This window comes from Scylla paramamosain, chromosome 36, assembly GCF_035594125.1.
Source record: "Scylla paramamosain isolate STU-SP2022 chromosome 36, ASM3559412v1, whole genome shotgun sequence".
Classification (NCBI taxonomy): domain Eukaryota; kingdom Metazoa; phylum Arthropoda; class Malacostraca; order Decapoda; family Portunidae; genus Scylla; species Scylla paramamosain.
The window spans coordinates 8,736,410-8,757,309 of NC_087186.1; the positions used below are offsets into that span (position 1 = coordinate 8,736,410).

General features: G+C 38.4%; 1 protein-coding gene across 6 annotated transcripts; it reads left to right on the plus strand.

Moving 5' to 3' along the window:
* Positions 1–278: 278 nt before the first annotated feature.
* Positions 279–17,164, plus strand: LOC135090909 (aftiphilin-like). 6 transcript variants are annotated; one of them, XM_063988087.1, is made up of 9 exons: positions 279–380; positions 8,740–8,897; positions 9,150–9,242; positions 9,934–11,645; positions 11,852–12,094; positions 13,215–13,451; positions 13,731–13,797; positions 15,098–15,181; positions 16,511–16,917. In XM_063988087.1, the coding sequence occupies exons 2-9, from the start codon at positions 8,756–8,758 to the stop codon at positions 16,753–16,755; spliced, it is 2,823 nt and encodes a 940-aa protein (XP_063844157.1). In that variant the 5' UTR covers positions 279–380; positions 8,740–8,755; the 3' UTR covers positions 16,756–16,917. The 6 variants fall into 6 exon arrangements, with proteins under 6 accessions (XP_063844157.1, XP_063844158.1, XP_063844159.1 ...); XM_063988088.1 differs by having other exon boundaries at positions 11,852–12,070; XM_063988089.1 differs by lacking the exon at positions 15,098–15,181 and having other exon boundaries at positions 16,511–17,164.
* Positions 17,165–20,900: the final 3,736 nt, after the last annotated feature.

Consider the following 20,900-nt stretch of genomic DNA (forward strand, 5'->3'; position numbering starts at 1 on the left):
CCTTCTGATCTAATACCTTCCTGTCAGTGGCACGCTCGGGCCACTCCCTATCCACCCTTGACCGTATGGAACATTTTCTGATTGTTTTAAACACCGAAGTATTACAATATTATTGAAAAAAAAAAGGCGAAATCAAGCAGCACCATATATAAAAGGGATTTACATAAAAACCACCTTATATGAATAAATTCATATTAATACTATATAATACACAAAGACTCAGAAATACATATAAATTAAATTAGGTAAATATATCACACATTATTCATATTCAATATATTTTTAGCCGAAATGCCATGCAGCAGCAGCAGCAGCAGCAAGTAGCAGGACGAGGCAGGAACAGCTGTGGAAGGTAAACACAGGACGGGACTCTCGGGTGGGTAAGTATCTTGTCATTTTCTCGCATTTGTTTCCACCCTAAGCACATAAGAACACGCTAAATATAGGGCTGTAGCAGCTATAGTGGTGTTCCTAGTGCCTAGTGAAGGAGGAGGTGAGGGTGAGGGTCGTGGAGGGGTGTAGGCGGGGCAATGAGTGGGGGTGACGCACCTGTACAAATCTTACCTTCCACGTGTGCCAGTGGGTGTAGGGGCTGTGCTGTGGTCATTCCTGAGATTGTTATTTATAAAGTGTGCACAGCAAGAGGACAAATTAAATTTACCGAGGCTAGCGATCATTAGAGTCAATTTGCCGTCTTGAATCCTTGCGCGTGTCAGTAAGCCTTCTCACATTTGCAGATATACTTAAGGTATTGATGTGATTCTTATCTGTTTGGGGTCCCAAGAGGGAACCCCAGCACGGTTAGCCTGTCAGCCCTAAAGAGAATCACCAAGGAATGCATAGGAATAAGAAAGGGGTGGAAAATGTGCAGTAAGCCCAGAACAAATGTTAAGGGTATATCAGGCAGATTAGCAACAGAAATAAAAACAGTCACCCAAGAAGTTAGTCAATCCCTTCTCATAACTTTCAAGAGAATCTGCTTCTGCCACATTGATGAGAAGTGAGTTCCAGACTTTCACCATTCTGACTGAAAAGAATCCATGCCTGGCATCACAGTGATTTTAAGGAACAAGAATTTTGTAACAATTTCCTCTCGTGCTAATAGTATGAGTCAAAGTAAATAAATCAGTAGGAGAAATTCTGGGAGAGATCATGAAAAATCTACCAACACCTAATAAGATAATAAGATGCTGAGCATATTACATGTTCTTGAGACCTTGAATACTCTTTATCCACTGTCATTGTACTAATTCTAGCAACTTTAGGTTAGTGACATAGCCAGTATTCCAGACAGTAGATCCAAACTCCAGAAATGGGCATTTGTGGGTAGTAAGGAGGATGACCATAAATTCAGGGGAGCAGCGTATTGTGGACTTTAACAGATTGTTGGCTAAACAGACTAAACCAGATGTATCAAAACCAATAGAGCGGATGTGATCATGGTACCTTAAGGTCGAGTCAACTGTAATACCAAGATCAACAACATTGGGACTTATGCAAAATGGTTTGCCATTAAATTGAGGTGACTTCTTCAGATCTCATAAGGGCTTAGATTTTTAGCTCCTCGAAGCTCTGCCCACTTGACCACTGAAGAACAGACCAGTGGAGTTGTCTGGCGTGCTGCCCAAGGAAAAAGTGTTATACAGTTCATTGGCAATGTGTCCCTCATGGAGACCGCAGCAGCCTTAACCACTCACTCCTGGAAGTTTATGATATTTAGAGTGAATAGCTGGTCTTCCAGGCCTTGTAATAATATCATTTGAGTAAATAGGGCTGGTTCTGTTTTTTCTGATCGAAGGAAAGAGACAGGCAGACACATTGGTTGTTCTTGTTTAATGGTTGTTACATTTTAAGAAAAGGCATAAAGTAATATGCCATAGCCTGGTTAAGACATTCCAGGTCAAAATGATGCCTGATGTTGCCCAAATACGACTAGTAAAACTTGCTGCATGGTATTGTGCATACCTCAGTTATGAAATGAAATGTCAAAGCATCTCTTTGCTGGCATTTTCACACTATTTTCACATTTTGGGTGTGTTCCATCTCTTAGGTATCCAGTTTATTATCCTGGTCTGTCTAGACTGACTGCAAGTGTTATAATATAATGAAATATGCTCTGTTTAGCGATTATGGAGCAAGGGGAAACTGTGATGCAGGGAGCAGGTCTAGAAGCTGTCCAGATCACAGGTCATTCACAGAGGTGAGAGTGAGGTCCCTTGCCCTGTTCCTCAGATTCTGCCATGTTAAGGGAACATTCTGTCCTGTGTATCGCTTCTTCAGACCTGTCCTACTTCATCACCTGCGCAAATACAAGCCACTCTGTAATTTTAGTGTGAATTGGTTGTATCACTCATAACCTCACACTGCATTATGGCATTGTACCAGAAAACAATGATGTGTTGGAAGTCGTGGCCCAAGACAGGAAGGCCATTCAGACACCTTTACCTGCCCTGCCAGAATGCCGCATGCTGCTGGAAGGCTTGATTGTTCCACACTCATTGTAAGCAAATGTTACTATTCATTTAATTTGAAACAGTTCATGCTACACAGTTTTAATAATGGTTTTCACTCATGACTGACTTGTATGCAGATAATGCTGTATGTTCGAGATTTTATTGAAAACAGTACAAGCACATCAGCTTGTTTTCACCTAACCTGTGTCTTTCGCTCTGCCCTGCTGCCTGCCTACAATTCTCACAAGCCCTTAGAAAGCTTGTGGCCCAGGGTAGTTGTAAGGTTCTGAAGCTCCTAGGAAACCTGCGCGAAAGGTATGCGTTGGAAAATGCCAGTTTCCAAGGCGCTTGCGAAGAACTGAAGAAGATGGCTTTGGTAGGAAGAATGCTGACCCAAATCAAAGGTGATACAAATGGGGCACCAAAACTAATAATTTTTTGTCCTATCAACATTAACTCTTAGATTCTGAGATTCTGCAATTGTCATGGGTGTTAATGTCTGTTTGGACAACTGATTATTAAGCAGAGCAGAGCAGAGGACAGATTTAAAGATCTAATTAACAGATACAGTTTTAGATCATCAGCAAATATTTTAACATTTGATATCAGGTCAGCAGATATGTGATTAATATAAATTAGAAAAAGAAGTGGTCCTAACACAGAGCCCTGAGGGACACTGGTAACATGGAGGGAAGAACTGGATGAGCCACCCACTACAACCTCCATATATCTATTGGTAAGAAAAGTGTTAATCCAGGTTAAGACCTTAAGTTCAGTACCTTCAGTACCAGTGCAGTAGAGTTTGGTAAAAGGTATTTGATGGTTCACTGTGTTGAAAGCTTTAGCAAAATCAAAGAGAATTAAATCAATCATATTACCATCATCCACCCATTAAGTGACATCATTATATGTTAACAGTAGTTGATCTTCAACAGACCTCCCTGACCGGAATCCAAATTGATTAACACTGAGGATAGAATTAGTCTCCAAATATTGATAAAGTTTGGAAGTTATGATCCTCTCCAAAGTCTTACATGGTGTAGAGATAGGACTTATGGGCCTGTAATTAAGGGGATCACATTTTTTCTCTTTCTTAAAGATGGGTACAATATGTGATTAGCCAAATAACTGGAATTTCTCCTGATAGTGATGATTTAGTAAAAAGTAAATATAGAGGGTAAGCCAGGCTGCTAGAACATTTCTTAAGTAAAGCTGAATGAATTGCATCTGGGCTCATAGAGGAAGAAGGATTAATGCTATTTAAAGCCTTTGTAATGTCAGAGATGGACAATGGAACTTCCTGGAAGACCCCTTCATGAAACTGATGCAATGACAGGGGTGACCAAATGGAGTAGTGAATACAGATACAAAGGCTGAACCTAATATACTGGCCATTTGTTTAGAGTTGTACATGAAGTCATCAGTGCTAGAGAGGACCAACAGATAGACAACCCACCTTTTTGTTCCATATGTAAGAGTGAAATATCTTGGGATTGGTAGAAAAATTACCGAGGATCTGATTTTCATAAACAATTTGTCTTTGGGTAGCATAATTTCTGTAATGGTAATTTATGTCAAAAAAGACCTGGAGAGCATCAATAGCTACCCAAGAGTTCCTGCCATGTACTGTTTATAATTGGTCCAGGTTTGGCTCCTTGAATTAGTCAAGTTCTTAGGTGGCATGTACTCCCAAGGCTTATAAGAAGCACTGGAAGTAGGAGGATTAGATTGGCAAGGGACAAAAGATTTACTTAAGGAGGAGATAATGGATGAGAATCGGTTATACAGAGGGTGTCCGAGTTACGAGGTAATGTGTTACGAATCTTCAGAGATATGAGCAGTCTACTCACAAAATGAAATTGTGCTCTCGATATTATTCCCTTTGCTAACTAAAAGTTCAAATTTGGCACTACACTCCATATATACCTAGTAAACTGCTTCTCCACTACCTATGCAGCACAGCAGCATACTGAAGGACTGCCCACTGACCCAGGACACAGGCCTTGTAGCAGCTTATTTTGAGATGCTAGTTTAAAATTTAGATTTAAATTAAAAACTTACTGCACTGCACTGCAGTGAGTCTGGCTTGAGATTCCATGGCATACAGACCTCCACCAGTCAGCCTCTGAGAGGCATAGAGACAGGAGAGTTGCGCTGCATGGCGTAAAGAGCCTGCTCCATTACATTAAGTCCATGAATAGGCAGACATACCTGTCTTGTGCTTTCAGCCTGCCATCTTAATAAATAATATTAATAGAGGCATGTATAACCTGAGAAGGAGAGAGGGAGAGAAGAAAAAATGTGCATAAGAGAGAGAGAGAGAGAGAGAGAGAGAGAGAGAGAGAGAGAGAGAGAGAGAGAGAGAGAGAGAGAGCGTCTCATAACTCGGGGCTACACCTACTGGAGTTTGGCTACACCCACTCCTAAGTCCATGAATAGGCATACAAACCTGTCTTATGCTTTCCAACAGCCATCTTAATTAATTATATGAATAAAGGTGTGTATAACTTTAAAAAGAGAGAGAGAGAGAGAGAGAGAGAGAGAGAGAGAGAGGCGTCTCATTTTAACCCAGGTCATGCGCCTGGCATATTTGAGTCTTGCGTTTGGCAGAAGCCTCAAGCTTGTCACTACTCAGTAGTATCACATCACTCATAAAGCAAGGTGCTCTCTCTCTCTCTCTCTCTCTCTCTCTCTCTCTCTCTCTCTCTCTCTCTCTCTCTCTCTCTCTCTCTCTCTCTCTCTCTCTCTCTCTCTTCCATAGTATCATGTATTGAGTAAGTAAGCATTACATTGCTTGCAGAATGTATGTTTTTTTTTCCCTTTTTTTTTTTTTTTTTTTTTTTTTTTTTTGTGTGTGTGTGTGTGTATACTGAAAAATTACAGTAACAAGTTATGAGTAAAATGACTTACAAGTAGCCTTCCAGAATGTATCTCGCTCATAACTAGAACACCCTCTTTATGCTTCATTAAGAGACAAAAACTGAAAATTCAAACTCCCAATTGATAGAGGGCAGGAAGTTGTTGATTATCTTAAAGTGAGCTTTGGGCCAAAAGTGTAAGGTGGCACAATATGGGGCAGGGAAACATTTAAATCGGAAAATATGGCTGCAAAGTATTACACAATGATTCACAATTAGGTAAGGGTGTAAGCACGCTGGTAGATACCACCCGATCTGTTTCATTAGTAAGAAAAAGATCCAAAGTATTGCTGGCTCTAATATTAGTGGGCTCATCAATCCATTGAGTAAGTCCTAGGGAGGTAAAACAGTCAAGAAACAGCCCAGCAGTAGGGGACAAAAGATCAGGTGCAGAGCCAGACACCCAAGAAAGGGAAGGAAGATTGAAGTCCCCAAGCAGAATAATTTCTTTGCCCAAATAAAAATCTTGAAGAAAGTTGATTTAGATAGTGTTGTCTTGAGAGCTGTAAGAAGGGGGTCTGTAGATGACTAGAATATATATCTTGTATTCGGAAAGATGAACAGAACAAACATTAGTAATAACATTATCCATATGGGAGTACTTGATACTGCTATGTACAGACTCCATGTTTATGAACCTGACCGGGAATGTCATTTCTGAAAATGTTGTACTTTGAAATGGAGACAGTTGTATAAAAAATTGAATTAGTTAGCCATGTTTCAGTGACTCCCAAACCATGGATATTATTACCAGTTAGAAAATTTTCAACAAAAGATACTTTGTCAGGCAAATTATTTACACTACATAACCAAACATTTAGTTGAGTAAAGGAACATTAGGGACAGGGGCAGAAGGGACAGTTGAGGGACCAGACTGTAACTGAGACTGTTGGTGTGTTTATTGATGAGGAGCATCAACTGAGCAAAGGCATTGTTGCCTGTCATATAATTCTTTACACTGTTTATAAGTTAGGTCACAGTTAATATAGATTCCATGATATTCAGGACTATTTGTCAGTCTCTAGAGATACTAAGTAATTGTTTGTGAAGATTGTCATTTGCCATAGTAATTCTGTATAGACCTTTTGCTTTGTTGATACAGTATAGTTTACTCAGAGCTGGGTTGGAATTCAGAAGGGAATGAATGATATCTTTAATCTTGGTAAAAGCAATGGTAAGCTCTTCTCTTACCTGGTTCTTCTCTTACCTGTTGGGCATCCCACCTCCACACATCAAATAATGGGAAACAGGAAGCCATACCCTGGTGATGCACCAGCTCAAGAAAATACTTGCAATTAGGAAAAAATAAATATGAATAAATAAATAAATAAACTGGTTGGATAGTGCACCATGAGCAGTGGTAATAGATTTTCATTGATGACATTGAAATGTTCATACATATTCAAAAAGTAAGTCCCCAAGGTAAGTTGCAAGTCCATGCTTAAATAACTAACAAGGCAATGCGTTCCACAGGTTCACATGTCTCGTGCTAAAAAGTCTTTTCCGGACCTCAAGCTGTCTTCTGGTGTGAGCAATTTTATAGTTGTGGCCTCTTGTGTAACTCAGCAGGGGACAAGGAAATAAATTATCCCAAAAGATTGACAAGTGATCATGAAAAATCTGCCAATATTTAATAATACCATGTCCAAGTAATCTGTCCTTGACTGAGTACAAGTTAAGAGCTTTTAGTCTCTGAGAATAGTCTAGGCCCTCCATACCACTTATTTCTCTTTTCCATCTCCTCTGAACTGACTCTTAACTGCTTGATATCCCCTGTATATCTCAAATTCCATACAGAAGATGCATATTCCAATAACAGACGTACACGATCGGTAAAAAGAGGAGCCATGAAGGAACGATCACGGTTAATGTATAATGATATATTGGATCACATTAAGATGAGCTTCCCTTGCTATATTTGATATGGGTTAGGCTAGGTTTGGTTAGGTTAGCAAGTCTATGTAATGTAACCATACCCACCTGGAGTGGGTTACCTTCATGTGATCTCTTGTGCCATTTTCTCTCCCACCCTTAGCTAAAGTTCATTAACATGTTGGGCTCCTCATGTGTCACCATACTAGAGGCAAGTTATGTGCATCAGTTAAAAAATCATAAAAGGAGCTGCATGAAGAGGTCTGCTGAGGTCTGGATGTTGTATCTCATATAAGTTCTTATAAGTAATAAGTTACTGTAAATAACTTTTTTTTTTTTCATTGTGTTGGTCAGTACTTGTGAGAAACTGCTTATTGACTTAGCTGTTTTTCTTGCTACATTTCCAAAGCTGTGCCAGTTTGGAGATCCTGCTTGGTTTGGTAAGGTCAGGTCCCTCCTCCCTCCTCCTCTAATGTAAATATACAATTTTGCTTTAAACCATACAGTGTCAGCCAAATGTAGAGCTCAAATATATGCTGGCATTAGACATTTTCTGATTTCTAATTTTTTTTGCATAAATTGTCTTTAGATAACATAGAATTAAGGTGGAATACTGCCTGATGACTCATCATCATCAAAATGAAGTTCATAATGTTTATCTGTTACACTGTCATCATCACTCCTGGCACATCATCATTGATTTTAATGTTCTACTTGTGGTCAGTCAACTCTTCAATCTCCTTTTTTTTGTGTAAGTTTCCTTCTGCAGCATGCCATGATGCTGTCCACACTCTGTCACATCTCTAGAGAACTAAAGTAAAACTAAACATCTATGGGCAATGCTGAGGCTGGAATTAGAACAGAATCTGATCTGCAGTTGTAACAACTGTGGAACCCTTAACAACTTAACAATAGTCCTTAGTGATTCCTCCAAATGTTGCCTCAGTCTCAATATTGTTACTCATATGTCCTTACAGATCATGGCCAGCCATTCTGTCCTTTATTTTTATCCACAGCACTTCCTGTTTCCCTGAATTTGTCAGTCTGTTGGGTGCATTTCACTCAGGAAAGCCCCTCTTAAATTGTTACTTAGTGAGGACCACTGATGTCATCGTAAAATAGGCCTCCACAATTTCTGCTCTCTCCTGCACTGAATATTGAGTTACTGGATCCATTGATGCTTTTGGGTGAAAATCTAAGGCTTCAGCTATAATTCTCCTGGAAATAAGAGAAATATGTTAGTTTTTATGGAAATGATGATGATTTTATAATGGTAACACTTTTTGGGCCCACCCTGTATGATATATTGGATGGAATAAGCAACACCATCATCCCACTGCTGGGTGGGTCACATTATTCGGCGAAATTTTATGATGACCGTGACACCACCATCATTATTTCCACAGTTTACCTTTTGCCAGAATGATATATCCATTTCACTTTGTAAAGTAAAACTGAAGCCATTATACACAATTTGACTCTTATTTTCTCATCAGGTCAAGGAAGAATGACATGGCATTTCAGATGATTCCTCCAAGACTGTCATCCTCTCCGCCACCCCTGGACTCCCTCCCGCCTGTGGCCTGTCCAGGAGTGGATGAGGATGATGAATTTGATCACTTCTCATCTCACAATGCTTCTTTTGACATCACAGGTAAGTAGTTATTATAGAATGATAACCAGTGAGGATTAGGACATACATAGGATTAGCTTTGGTTTTCTTTTTATTTTAGTGAGAGGATACCAAAATATGTGATGTTCTTTAGCTATTTTACATTATTTTAAAATTAAAGTGGAACAGATATGTGCATAGAATGACCTCATAATTTTTATTTGTGCACTTGTGTATGTAACAGAGTTTGTTATGCATTTTTTATTTCTTTATTTGATTTTCCTTTTGTTGAAGTTAAAGAAACAAGAGATCAGACGCCATGCTGTGTGGGCAAAACTTGCACTTCATACTTGCCTTCAGTGAATAATCCACAACAGAAAGCCTCTGGTAATTGTTTTCATTTGTGTGGTAGTTTGGATAACCTGGTTTGGAAACCACATGCAAAGGTAGTTGAAGTGGTTTCACTGTTGCTTATTAGCAAGTAATGTGCTTTGGGTGATTCCATTTAGAAGTAGACTGAACAGCATCAGGGAGGAAATGGCTCCCAGATATGACAAATGAAAGGGATTTGTACCTAATGTCCAGTGGTAATATGCCACCTAGCCAGATATTCAAACTCCAGATTCCTTAGTTGTATGTCAAATATTTTGCCACTTGGCCACTGAAAAAAAAGTGCTGGTCTTTGGCTGTCAAAGAAATGCTTTGTAAGTTAAGGTTTAGAGATGTGGTGTCATTGTTTCCCAAGGCAGTACACATCACCCTAGTGACAAAAATTGTTGTAGAACATTTCACATTTCTAACTAGTAGATTGTGTTTTTTAGTGCTCTTGTGTTTCTGTGTTGTGAATTGGAAAAATATTGGGTTTTTCTTAGTGCTCTTGTGTTTCTGTGTTGTGAATTACAAGTATTTGGATTATGAGCATCCTTATCCAGAACCTGACATGACATAGCTATTATCATGCAGAACATTAAGTGTATTTTAATTCTAAAGATATATTTTTATGATGTATAAGCTAATGAAATAGTTCCTCAGGTGTGTTGATCAAGTAGCACAGTCTTTCCTGTAAATCTTATTGCAGGTCTTTCAGACAAACTACCCCCAACACCAGAGTCCAGCCCATCCAGATTCCCGGGCATTCGTTTAGGGACCGCCACGGAGCGAGGACTGACAGAGGGACTGGAGGGGACCCTGGAGGACAGCATCAGCCAGGACTCTGGAGTGGACAGCTCAAATCACCCTCATGAGTTCTCCCCACAGCCCCAGGGGGATGGCCACCCATGTTCTCGTGAGGACTTGATTGGAAGCGACAGTGGGAGGGTAGACAGGGAGTTGTCAGACATTGAACAGAATGATGTGGATGACTTTGGTGACTTTCAGGGAGTGTGCTCTGCTGGCAGTGAGGCACCAAGGGAGTGTGTGGGCAGTGTGCAAGCAAACTCAAGTCAAGATTGGGACAGTAGCCAAATATCTAGTCAGCCACTCTCCCAGGAGAGTGAGACCTCTAAGTGTAAAGAGAGTGAGTCATCTAGACACAGGGCAGTTTGCTCTCCTCCTCCTTTGGACTGTGTTGCAGAAGACACATTAATAGAGGATGATGATGCTGACTTTGGAGAGTTTTCTTCACATGAAGCTGCATTTGATCTGCCCAGTGGTGCCAACATTGATGAGAAGTGTGATTCAGGAAGCAGCCTTCACTCCCATATCTGTCAGCCAGCATCTAAAATCAACATGACACAAAATGAATACGAAGAGATCAGTTCAGGTGCAAGTGTTCATCAAATTGGTTCAACTACTGAACGACTGCAAGCAGATGGGAATTCAGAAGATGAGGATTTAACTTGCAAGTCCAGTAGAGTGGCAAGAAATGCAGAGAGTGATGCCAGTGAGGATGAGCAAGGAGAGAAGAGTGTTTCTTCTCTCCACTCTAAAGGATTTCTCAGGTCAGAAGACGAGAACAAAGTGGGGCCTCCTGTCACCTCAGAAGTGACTCAGACTCCTTCCCTCAGTACTGCGGATGAACGAGGAATGGCAGATGGGATGGCCACCAGTCAGGAGAATGTGAGGGAAGATTCTGAAGAGAACACTGTGGTAGTGCCAACTACCAGTGCCTCAGGGGATGGTGTTGATGAGGAACAAAGAACAGGTGATAAGTTAGGGCTGGATAAAAGTGTTCCTTCCTTAAATAGTAATGAAAATGCAGTGCCAGAAAATTACATAATAGTGAAGGGGAGAGAAGGAGAAGTGGAGCCCTTGAGTGACACTGCAGAACGTATTAGTGATGTGTGTGAAAATGAAAATGAATCTGACTTTGGTGATTTCAATCAAGCCAAAGATGGCAGTGGTGGTGGCAATGATGATGATGATGATGATGATGATGATGATCTAGATTTCGGTGATCTGAGAAAGCAAGTGGAGGAAGGTACGTTTGGTGACTCTGATGATTTTGGCGATTTTGGTGACTTTGGTGCCTTCAGCACTGGGTTTGGTGATGGTAATGAGGATGATGGAAAAGTTGTTGGGGCTAGTGATGATGACTTTGGTGACTTCACAGCCTCGGCAGGCACTAATGCCAAGGCTGAATTAGATGATTTTGGTGATTTTGTGGTGCCTGAGAAAGGGAGTGCTGTTGAGGATGACTTCCCTCAGGATTTCAATGATGACTTTGGGGACTTCAGTGCCCCAGAGAACAGTGAGGCATTGAGGGGATTCACCACTGCTGCTGTGGAAGAAGTTCCACAATTTCAGGTTCAGGATGATGAAGTTTGCAAAACGAGTCCTGTTCTACAGAAGGTCAGTAAACACTACGTTAACCATTCTGTTTATATGTATATAAACTGATATTATTGTTGTTATTATTATTGTTATTATTATTATTATTATTATTATTATTATTATTATTATTATTATTATTATTATTATTATTATTATATATATCATTATTATTATTATTAGTTATTATTATTACTACTAGGTATTATTAGGTAATTCTCTAACAGCTGGAGAGTCTAGTCACCAAGTGGATACCAAGAACACCAGAAGCATTCCAGGAGGAGAGCTGCTCTGTGCCCTTACTGCATCAGGCCATTGAGAGTGATGCATTTGTGTGGCGCCAGCTGGAAAACCTGGAGTCTAGTGCTGCCCTGAGGCTGTCATGGGGTAGTACACAGGCCCATAACTTCTTCCTCTCCTCAGTGAATGTAGACGCTCGCAACATTGTGAGTAAGGCGGCCATGATCACGGTAAACACACAACCCCACACCCACTGTTCTATTTTGTTGTACACGCAGCTTCCTCTTCTTTCTCATCTCTTCTCTGCTTTGTGAAACTTCTTTCCTCTCTATTGCTTTTCTATCTTTTCATGCATTAAAGTTATCAGAAGAAGGCTTCTTCAGTCCATAATAATATGCAGATTAACAATATTTTTATTTTTCAATTACATAAATGTGTCAACTCGGAAGGTAATGAAGAATAGTGAAACATATATTTGGACTCCTTTGCTGCCTTTGCTTTTCATCCTGGTATTGGCATCATGTGCAACACTACTTGTGCTGCATGTGCCCCATTGATATTCCTGACATTTTGTAAAACTTGAAAATCTGTATGATGAGTAACTTAAAATTCATAGAACTCAAATTTGTATGCTTTTATTAAGTATTGTATGAATCAGGAGATATAATTGTATAGTGTTAATGAGTTCATTGTTGTTGTTGTACCAATCATTGGATTTTAATGTAGCACCTTTCCTCTTGAGATTAGACAAAAAATATTACAGTCTGTCAGAACTGAAGTACCTGCAATTGCTTGTAGTGCTTATGCTACTTCTTTTGCATCTTTTCTGTCTCTGCAATGCCTTTTTGTTTATTTTGTTGCTAATGGCATGAACCCTTATTTTTCAGAAGACTATTTATTTTACATTTTTTTTTATTTTAATTTGTTCAGTCTGAGGATCTTTCTGAACTTTAAGTTATGCTTTCAACTTTTCATATTTTCAGACTTTAATAGCTCTTGATAATATTCTTATGTTTTGATTATATATCTTCACCATTTTATTTCAACTGAATCAGAGACATATCACATCACATCATTACATACCCATAAGGTTATTAAGTTTAAATAATATTTTAAGGTTAGATTTATATAGTTGTGTAAAAGTTTGGTATTCATATAGATAGTTCATGCTCAGAATATCCAGTTGAGGTGGCATTAATCTACATGCTACAAATCTTCAGTTATTCTTAATTTTTTGTGCATTCTCATCTGGACCAGATGTTGCTCTTAATGAAACTGTCAGGTTTGAAACTTTTCCCTTGTTTCCTGTAAAATGTCCTTATGAACAGCACTCTTGCCTCACTCCTGCAGCTGTTTGGGCAGAAGTGGAGCTCCTCAGTGCCCCTCTTTGCCCAGACCCTCAGCTTCTCCCCACTCACCCCAGCCAAATCCACGGAGGGTTCAGGAGGGTCTGGTGGTGTGGGACTGGCTGGGACAACCAAGGAGCTTTCTCCAGATACCTTTGCTACAACCACAACTAAGCAAGGACAGCACAAGAAGAATTCCTTAAGTGATTCCTCCACCATCTCCACAGATGGAAGCTCAGAGGTGAGAGTGTGAATGCATGTCATTAGTAAACTGAAGCATAAACTTAGTAAGGAGAATTATCAAGCCTTAGTATAGAATAGGATCCATTGACTTAAAAGATTCAGTTCTCCTGCAGATGACGAAAGGAAGGATAAATAGATGTGGAAAATGGATTCAGTATCCTAGCATTTATAAACCCAGCTGACAATCCCACATGTTGGCCTTACAAACCACCACACACTCATGCACACAATATTCACACTATTAGCACTGTTGGTTCTTAATTATACAAAATTTCAGGAGCAGATCCCCCCTGCCAAGTTTGATTGGACGTCAAGTGGCCTGACCAACCCCCTGGAGGGCCCTGGTGAGTGGCCGTGTGGGTATGGTGGCGGGAGGCAGGCAGTAGGAGGCAGGACTGTAGTGTAAGGCTTGTTTTTCCTCAACTATTTTTCCTTCGTGGGTTTGATAGACATGTGAAGGTTCTGGAGACTTGTTTGTTGGTTTGTGTGTTTGTGTGACATTATCATTATTTTTACTTATTTATTTATTTATTTATTATCATTACTTATTTATTTATTTTTTTTACATTTCTGCTCTTGTTTCCTTATACTGTATTTCTCTCTCTCTCTCTCTCTCTCTCTCTCTCTCTCTCTCTCTCTCTCTCTCTCTCTCTCTCTCTCTCTCTCTCTCTCTCTCTCTCTCTCTCTCTCTCTCTCTCTCTCTCTCTCTCTCTCTCTCTCTTTTAGTAAATGGATTTTTAAGAATTGAATGCATTATTACAGTTTGAGCAAGAGAATGATCAGCAGTGGAAAATTGATGACAAAACAGTACATACTTTATCAAAAAGAAATATTGTCTTTGATGAAGGAATTTGAAATGCTCTGAGCAAGAGATAATTTGAATAAGGGACTTGTATACTTTTTATGAAAACTATTTGGTGTCTTATTGCAACAAATGCTTTTTTGTAGATATAATTCGCAATCACTATTCACTGTAAAAGAACCAGCATGATTCAGAACAACAAGCAGATTGAATGCAAGATTGACTCACATCTGCACCTTTCCTTCTCTCACCCTGTCTTGTTCCAGCACATCAATACTAACAACTGCTGTGATTGCTTCAAGTTCCATTCTTGGAGTTAATCTGAAAATTATGTTTCCTGTTTAAAATCCATGAAATTTTTGTGCATCTCCTACCAGTTTGAAGTGAGATTTGGAATTATTTAAAAAAAAATTGGACCTTGAAATTTATTGTTAAGCTATTTGCCATCCCTTCATGTCAGACATATTTAAACAGATGGATTGTAAAATGGGATTAACAAATATCTGGTGGTAATTTTTAAGAAAGAACTATAAAAAGTGCAAAAAGAAAATGGCAAGGCATTGCATAGCATTAGATGCTGCAAACACTTTCCTTCTTGATATTTTGTCTGTACATAAGCCACAAAAATAGAACTTATTGTATTTTTAACAGCTTGAAGGGTTTCCTGAATATGGTTAATTTATCACCATACGTAGTTTGAAAGTGAACTTTTTTGTGCTCTGCTGGTTAGCTCTTTTTTGCAGTTGCTCTTCCTCTTGCTGGGGTCACTGGCAAGAAGCTTAAGATCATTGTGGCTCAGACACACTGGTTCTTATAATCATTTCTCTTTCTGGACTTTTCAGCCTATAGTTCATCCTTATTTGGCTTGGATCTCCTCTTAACGAACACTAAAATTGGTAAAGGGGCGACTAATGCTCTGCTCGCAAGTGAGTAAGGTGGCAAGGGCATCATAGGTGGTGGTGCACAACTTAGTGTCTGCATGTTTTCTTCTCACAGCTTGTACTCATTACTCTGCTTTTACTTTTTTATTCTGCTTCTAGATGGCTTTTTTTTTTCCTGCATGTTATAGTGGAGAGAAATAAATGTTTGCCTTTATTAATGTTAAGTAAATATTTCTACAGATGGATTATAAAGTGCCTGCCTTTATATACTAGTTCATATGAACATTTCTTCAGATTATGATGATGCATTTTAGGGGGATGTTTCAGTGCTATGAAACCTACATGGATCATTTGGACGATTGTGATCAATGCTGATATGCATATGTGACTGTGTATGGTCCATAGGCATGTCTTTTGAACAGACTTAGTACTTTTTCTCAATTAACATATGGCATATAGGTTTCGTGTGCATCATGAATTAACCATTTTGTTATGTACTCATAACTTGGGAGCTTTTATTTTGTAAAGGATCAGGTGAATATGAGAATATATTCGCAACTTAATGTAGAAAAGTAGTATACTGAGCCGTGTGGTGATTACCTCGCCTGCCTGACTGATCTGGTGAAGACATTATGTAACAGATTTTGCATATACGTAGGTATGTGTCCTCTTTGACATATTATTGAATGCCTATCCTTTAAGTACATTTTTTCTTTATTGTAGTTGCAGGTCAATGTTTAAATCTTTATTACATCCATTAGTCTGTGCTATATTTGTTTAGTAAAAGTATGCATACAGTTGAGCCATTTTTATTAGTTATCTAGACTGTGAAGTAACTGCATGTAGCATTACCATAATGTTTTAACTTAGATTAAAAGAAACAATAGCAGAGGCATATCAAAGCTGTGCTTAGTCATCTTAACATAGATTAAAAGAAACAATAGCAGAGGCATATTAAAGCTGTGCTTAGTCATCTTAACATAGATTAAAAGAAACAATAGCAGAGGCATATTAAAGCTGTGCTTAGTCATCTTCATGTTGCAGTTCTTGCAGTTATTTCTACTGAAAAATAGGATTTTTTGTAGCATCTCGAGATAATGAATGACAGCAGTTTATGTTAATATTTGTAACATTTTTTGTATATTCCTTGCATTAGGCAATTTAAGCAATACTTCATAGTGATTTTATACCAGACTTCATTTGCTGCTCATTAGGAACAAATATGAATGGACATAAATATGAAAATTGTAGTGATATTCATATTACTTGCATGCATGACATTGATTTTACCTTGCCACTTCTACTTCATCAATTGGTACTGGTAATTATTTTTATCTGCTTTGGCAGCTAATAAAACAGTGTCTCTCTTGACAGGTCTAGAACAGGAGTTTTTAAGCGAAGGAGGAGATAAAGGGTCGGGAGGGAGGGCAGCCAAGAGCCCACCCACACCATCACCCCTTGTCCAACAGATCCTTGGCAGAGGAATGAGTAAGGTGCCCTGCCCTGCCACTCCTCTGCAGTCCCTGGCTCCTGAAGTGAGGCAGGTGGTCACACAACTCCCAAACTTGTCCTTTATGCGCAGCCGAGTCCTCATGTTTCCCATCCGTGGTGACCAGTAATGTGAGGATGGTGTGAGGAATTTGTGTATGGTGTGACTTAGATATGGAGGCTGTGGTGTGAGTAGAAGATTAGTCTGTAGGGAGAAATGAGTATTGTGGTACTTCGTAATGTTTTGAATTTCCATCTTTTACTTATATTTTATTAATATTTTGAACGTTTTGAAGCTCCATGTTTTATTTATATTTGATTGATTTTTTTTTTGTTCTCTTTGGTATGAGTATATATATATATATATATATATATATATATAGAGAGAGAGAGAGAGAGAGAGAGAGAGAGAGAGAGAGAGAGAATTTTTTTTTTTTTACCCACCACATGTATTTAGGAAGTATATTCACACCTCTGTAAATATACATGGACTGTATAGTAGAGAATGTCTTCATAAAGCTCAGAAAAGGATCTAAAATTCATACTGATATCATTATGTCCTTTGAGAATCTTGCCTCACATGGTGTCTTGATTTATTTCGTACCATAGGGTATTTTGTCTGGTGAGCTGTTGTCAGAATAAGTGTCAGTGTTCTGCACTGCTTACAGTCATTTAATTTCAGTCTTTCTTAATGTTCTTTTAAGTGACTGTATCTGCTAATTTTTGCCCATCTTTCCTATGTATAAGTCTGTGTGGCTGATTTCTTACCTGGTGGCAAGCGGTGACTAGCACCAGACAAAGTCCTTTTATAACACAGTGGTGAGATCACACAGAGTTGCTAAGATGTGTTATTCATGTATATGAATTTAAGAATATATAACATTCATGAACATCCCTCTCTTGACTGCCTTTGTGGATGGTTGTGGGATTCTTATGTCCAATAGCAACTTTTGCTCTTGTCTGCAGCAGGCCTAGGTGGAGGCAGTCTTGATAGAAGATAATGGTAGTTAGCAAAGATTTACAATACTGGGTTAGTACTATGTATGTTACCAGGGATGAATACCACATACCACTGATAAGCCTTAAGAAAAACTGTACTTATATGTTGGACGTGCCGCTGGTGGTCACAGACAGCCTGCTTTGCTTTCCATGTTGTCAAAAGGAATAAGTTATTGCCTACAAGTGTCTTATGTTATATTGTTCTGTATTTACTTTTTAACAGGCTGAGACCAAAGGCAAATTCTTCACCATAACTGAATCAAGAACCCATTTTGTCGTATCCACACGGACTTCATTTAATTAGTGCCTAAAGATCTTCAGGGTTTGCATGTCCTTGCCTGCTTTAACCCGTAAAGGGTGGGTGGCGTCTATAGTTGATGCAAAGTAGAGGGTAGGTGGCATCTGTAGTTGACCTGGATTTTGCGGGCTTAATTTAAGTTTTCCGCACGAATTTTTGGGCTTGCGAATATCCTTCCCTCTCAACAATGTCTCCCTCTGAGCCTCATTGTCCTGCGAACCATAGTGATGGCTACAGGGGAAAGTAATCATTCCTCTTCCTCTGATTCCTATGACAAGGATAAGCGGCTAGTGATTGAAAAATATTATCAAGAGAGAGTTAGAAGCTACTCTCTCAGATCTCAAAAGTGGTTTTACCGGAGAAAAAATAAAACACTAGTAGACTATATTTCGCTCATGTATATGCTCCCAGCTGTGACAATTACAATTTTTCTTGTGTTATAAGTGACAAACAGCAATACTATTTCCTTTAGTGTGTCTACAAAATTATAGATTTAGGCATTCATGTGAGTGAGTGACTGAGAGATACTGGTGAGGGAAGCAGATAAAGAAGGCTTGGGGCCTCCCCGCTAGGGCCCCAGCCAGGCCGCTGCGTGGCACACAACCATCCAAACACAGGCTGAGAAAGCACTGAAAAATATTTAACTTCATCACTTCATTACTTCACCACAGAGGCACCACATCACTTAGAGAGTTCAGGCTTGTGTGAGATCGAAGAGGAAGGACTGATAAGTATGATGCTATTACATTTTAAGCAATTGGTCAAGACAGAGTTGAGAAATTGGTGATGGAATACAATCTATTTTTGCTGAATTGTCAAAACTAGCCCAGCTGGGAGGGATGTCTGGGAGGAATGTCCTCATCCTTTAGGGATTAAAATAAGATACTAGATTATCATTTGTTGTGTTGTTCATAGTCATTTAATGGAACCATATCGTCACACCAACAACACAATAACTAAAAAGTTCTCCTTTTGTGTCAAGTATTTTCAGGGACTTTTATACATTGATGAGATTAACCTCTTGTTGCACATTTATTAAATTATGAAATATAAAAGATGGGGAAACTCTTTTTAGCTTAACTTATTGAAAAGGTTCAGTTTGATAAAGCTGGATCAAGCCTTCATGTGGCCTTGTGCTGCCATAATGTGTTAAAAAATTTTCAGGTTAATTAAATGATAAAGTAATGGCAAATGGTGTAAGTGTTTCTCCAGTCATGGGGTCTGTAGCTTCATTCCAGTTTTCCCATAAGTCAATGCAGAATGACTTGCTGAACAACTTTTTGGTTTGTAGATTAGATTTCATAGATTTAAAAAATTAGTTTCTCCCGGCCAAGTAACATTCATCATCATCATCATATTTGACATAGTGGCCCTCATTTTTTGGTATTTCTTATCCAAGACTTATTTTTGTTGTTAATATTTTTTATTTAGCTTCTAAATGAGATGCTGTCCCACTACATCTGACTGTTTTATCTCTCTGTACCTACTTCCCTACTACATCAGATACTGTGTTACCTCTCTTACATCACTACACCAATAATGTTTCCTGTGCAGAGTATCAGTGTCCTGTACTTCTTTGAAGTCAATACCAGTTGTGTATGCTTCATTGCATTCCACTCTGTCTAAATAATGTTTTCTTTTTCAGATTTTTGTCTTTATAATTGTTTTCATCCCATGTCTCTCAAACTTCTACTCTTAACTTGTAAGTTAACAAGAGCAGCCTAATGATGAAATCCTTCTAACATAATCCTCATAATGTTTCAGAGTAACATTCTCCTCATTGACCTTATCTATTATTATGTAATACTTTATTTCTCTTTTCTCATCATCTCTCTTGAACAAAAATATCAAGCCTGATTATGAACATAAGTTCCTTTAATTTGCACTAATATATTGAAACATATTTGAAAATTCACTGTTGCAGCACCTTTAGAAATATTAATCATTATTCAATAATTCATTTAAATAAAGGAATCATCAGTCATACTGTTAAGAAAGTCACAGCATGAGTATTATAACAGAAGACAGTAAATTGGAAAGGGCAATATAATGCAATTACTATTCATTGCAAACCATCCCACCTGCAAAATGTTGATCCATTTAGTGTGTCTTTATAGATAACATTCTATATCATGTAATTAGAATAAAGTCAGTATATTGTACTTCTTCCTGCTGTGAGGAGCAAAAGAATTTTACAAGTCATCTTTCATTCTTCACATCGTTATTCACCTGTGTACTGCAAAACTCCTTTGTTTGAGCCTTCAAGTTGATCTATTTGTAAACCATTAAACAAGTTAAAGATGTTTCTAATTATGTTTTTATTTATTTATTTTTAATTTTTTAAAGATTTACATTGTCTTTACAATCTTAAAAAGTTTAGGGCAAATTATATTAACTCATTTTAATAATTTTAGTGCAAATTTTCACTGAGGGATAGTGGAAATCAGCAGTATTTAACTTACTTTAGAACATATTTTCACTTTTTTTTTTCATGACTGTAGGAGGTGAATAACTTGTGAATAACATTGACAGTGGAATATGAATGTAATTATGCAGTAGTGTTTTCAGCATTCATGGGAACATGTGCAACTAGTCAGTTTGTGTGTGTGTGTGTGTGTGTATGGGTAGGTGGGTGGGTGGTGGATGGGTGAGTTTGTATGTGAGTTGTGAGGTGCTTGTGCTTCAAAAATGTACTTCACATCACCATTCATTGGTGTAAAACCTCCAAAATTTCTGGATCAAAATGTAGAGCAAGTCTTTGACACTTCTTGTTAGTCTTGTTGTAAGGTGTGCTGCCAAGAAATGTATCTTACTTCCTGCAACTAAGGCTTACTTATGTAATATGTGTATATATATAAGGACTTGCAGACACTTGCATATTTAACATTAATCATAAGACATACCTTATTCAAAAAGTGACATACACATATGCATTATAATTGAATAGTTATTGTTTAACATGATTTGGAGACTAAATAA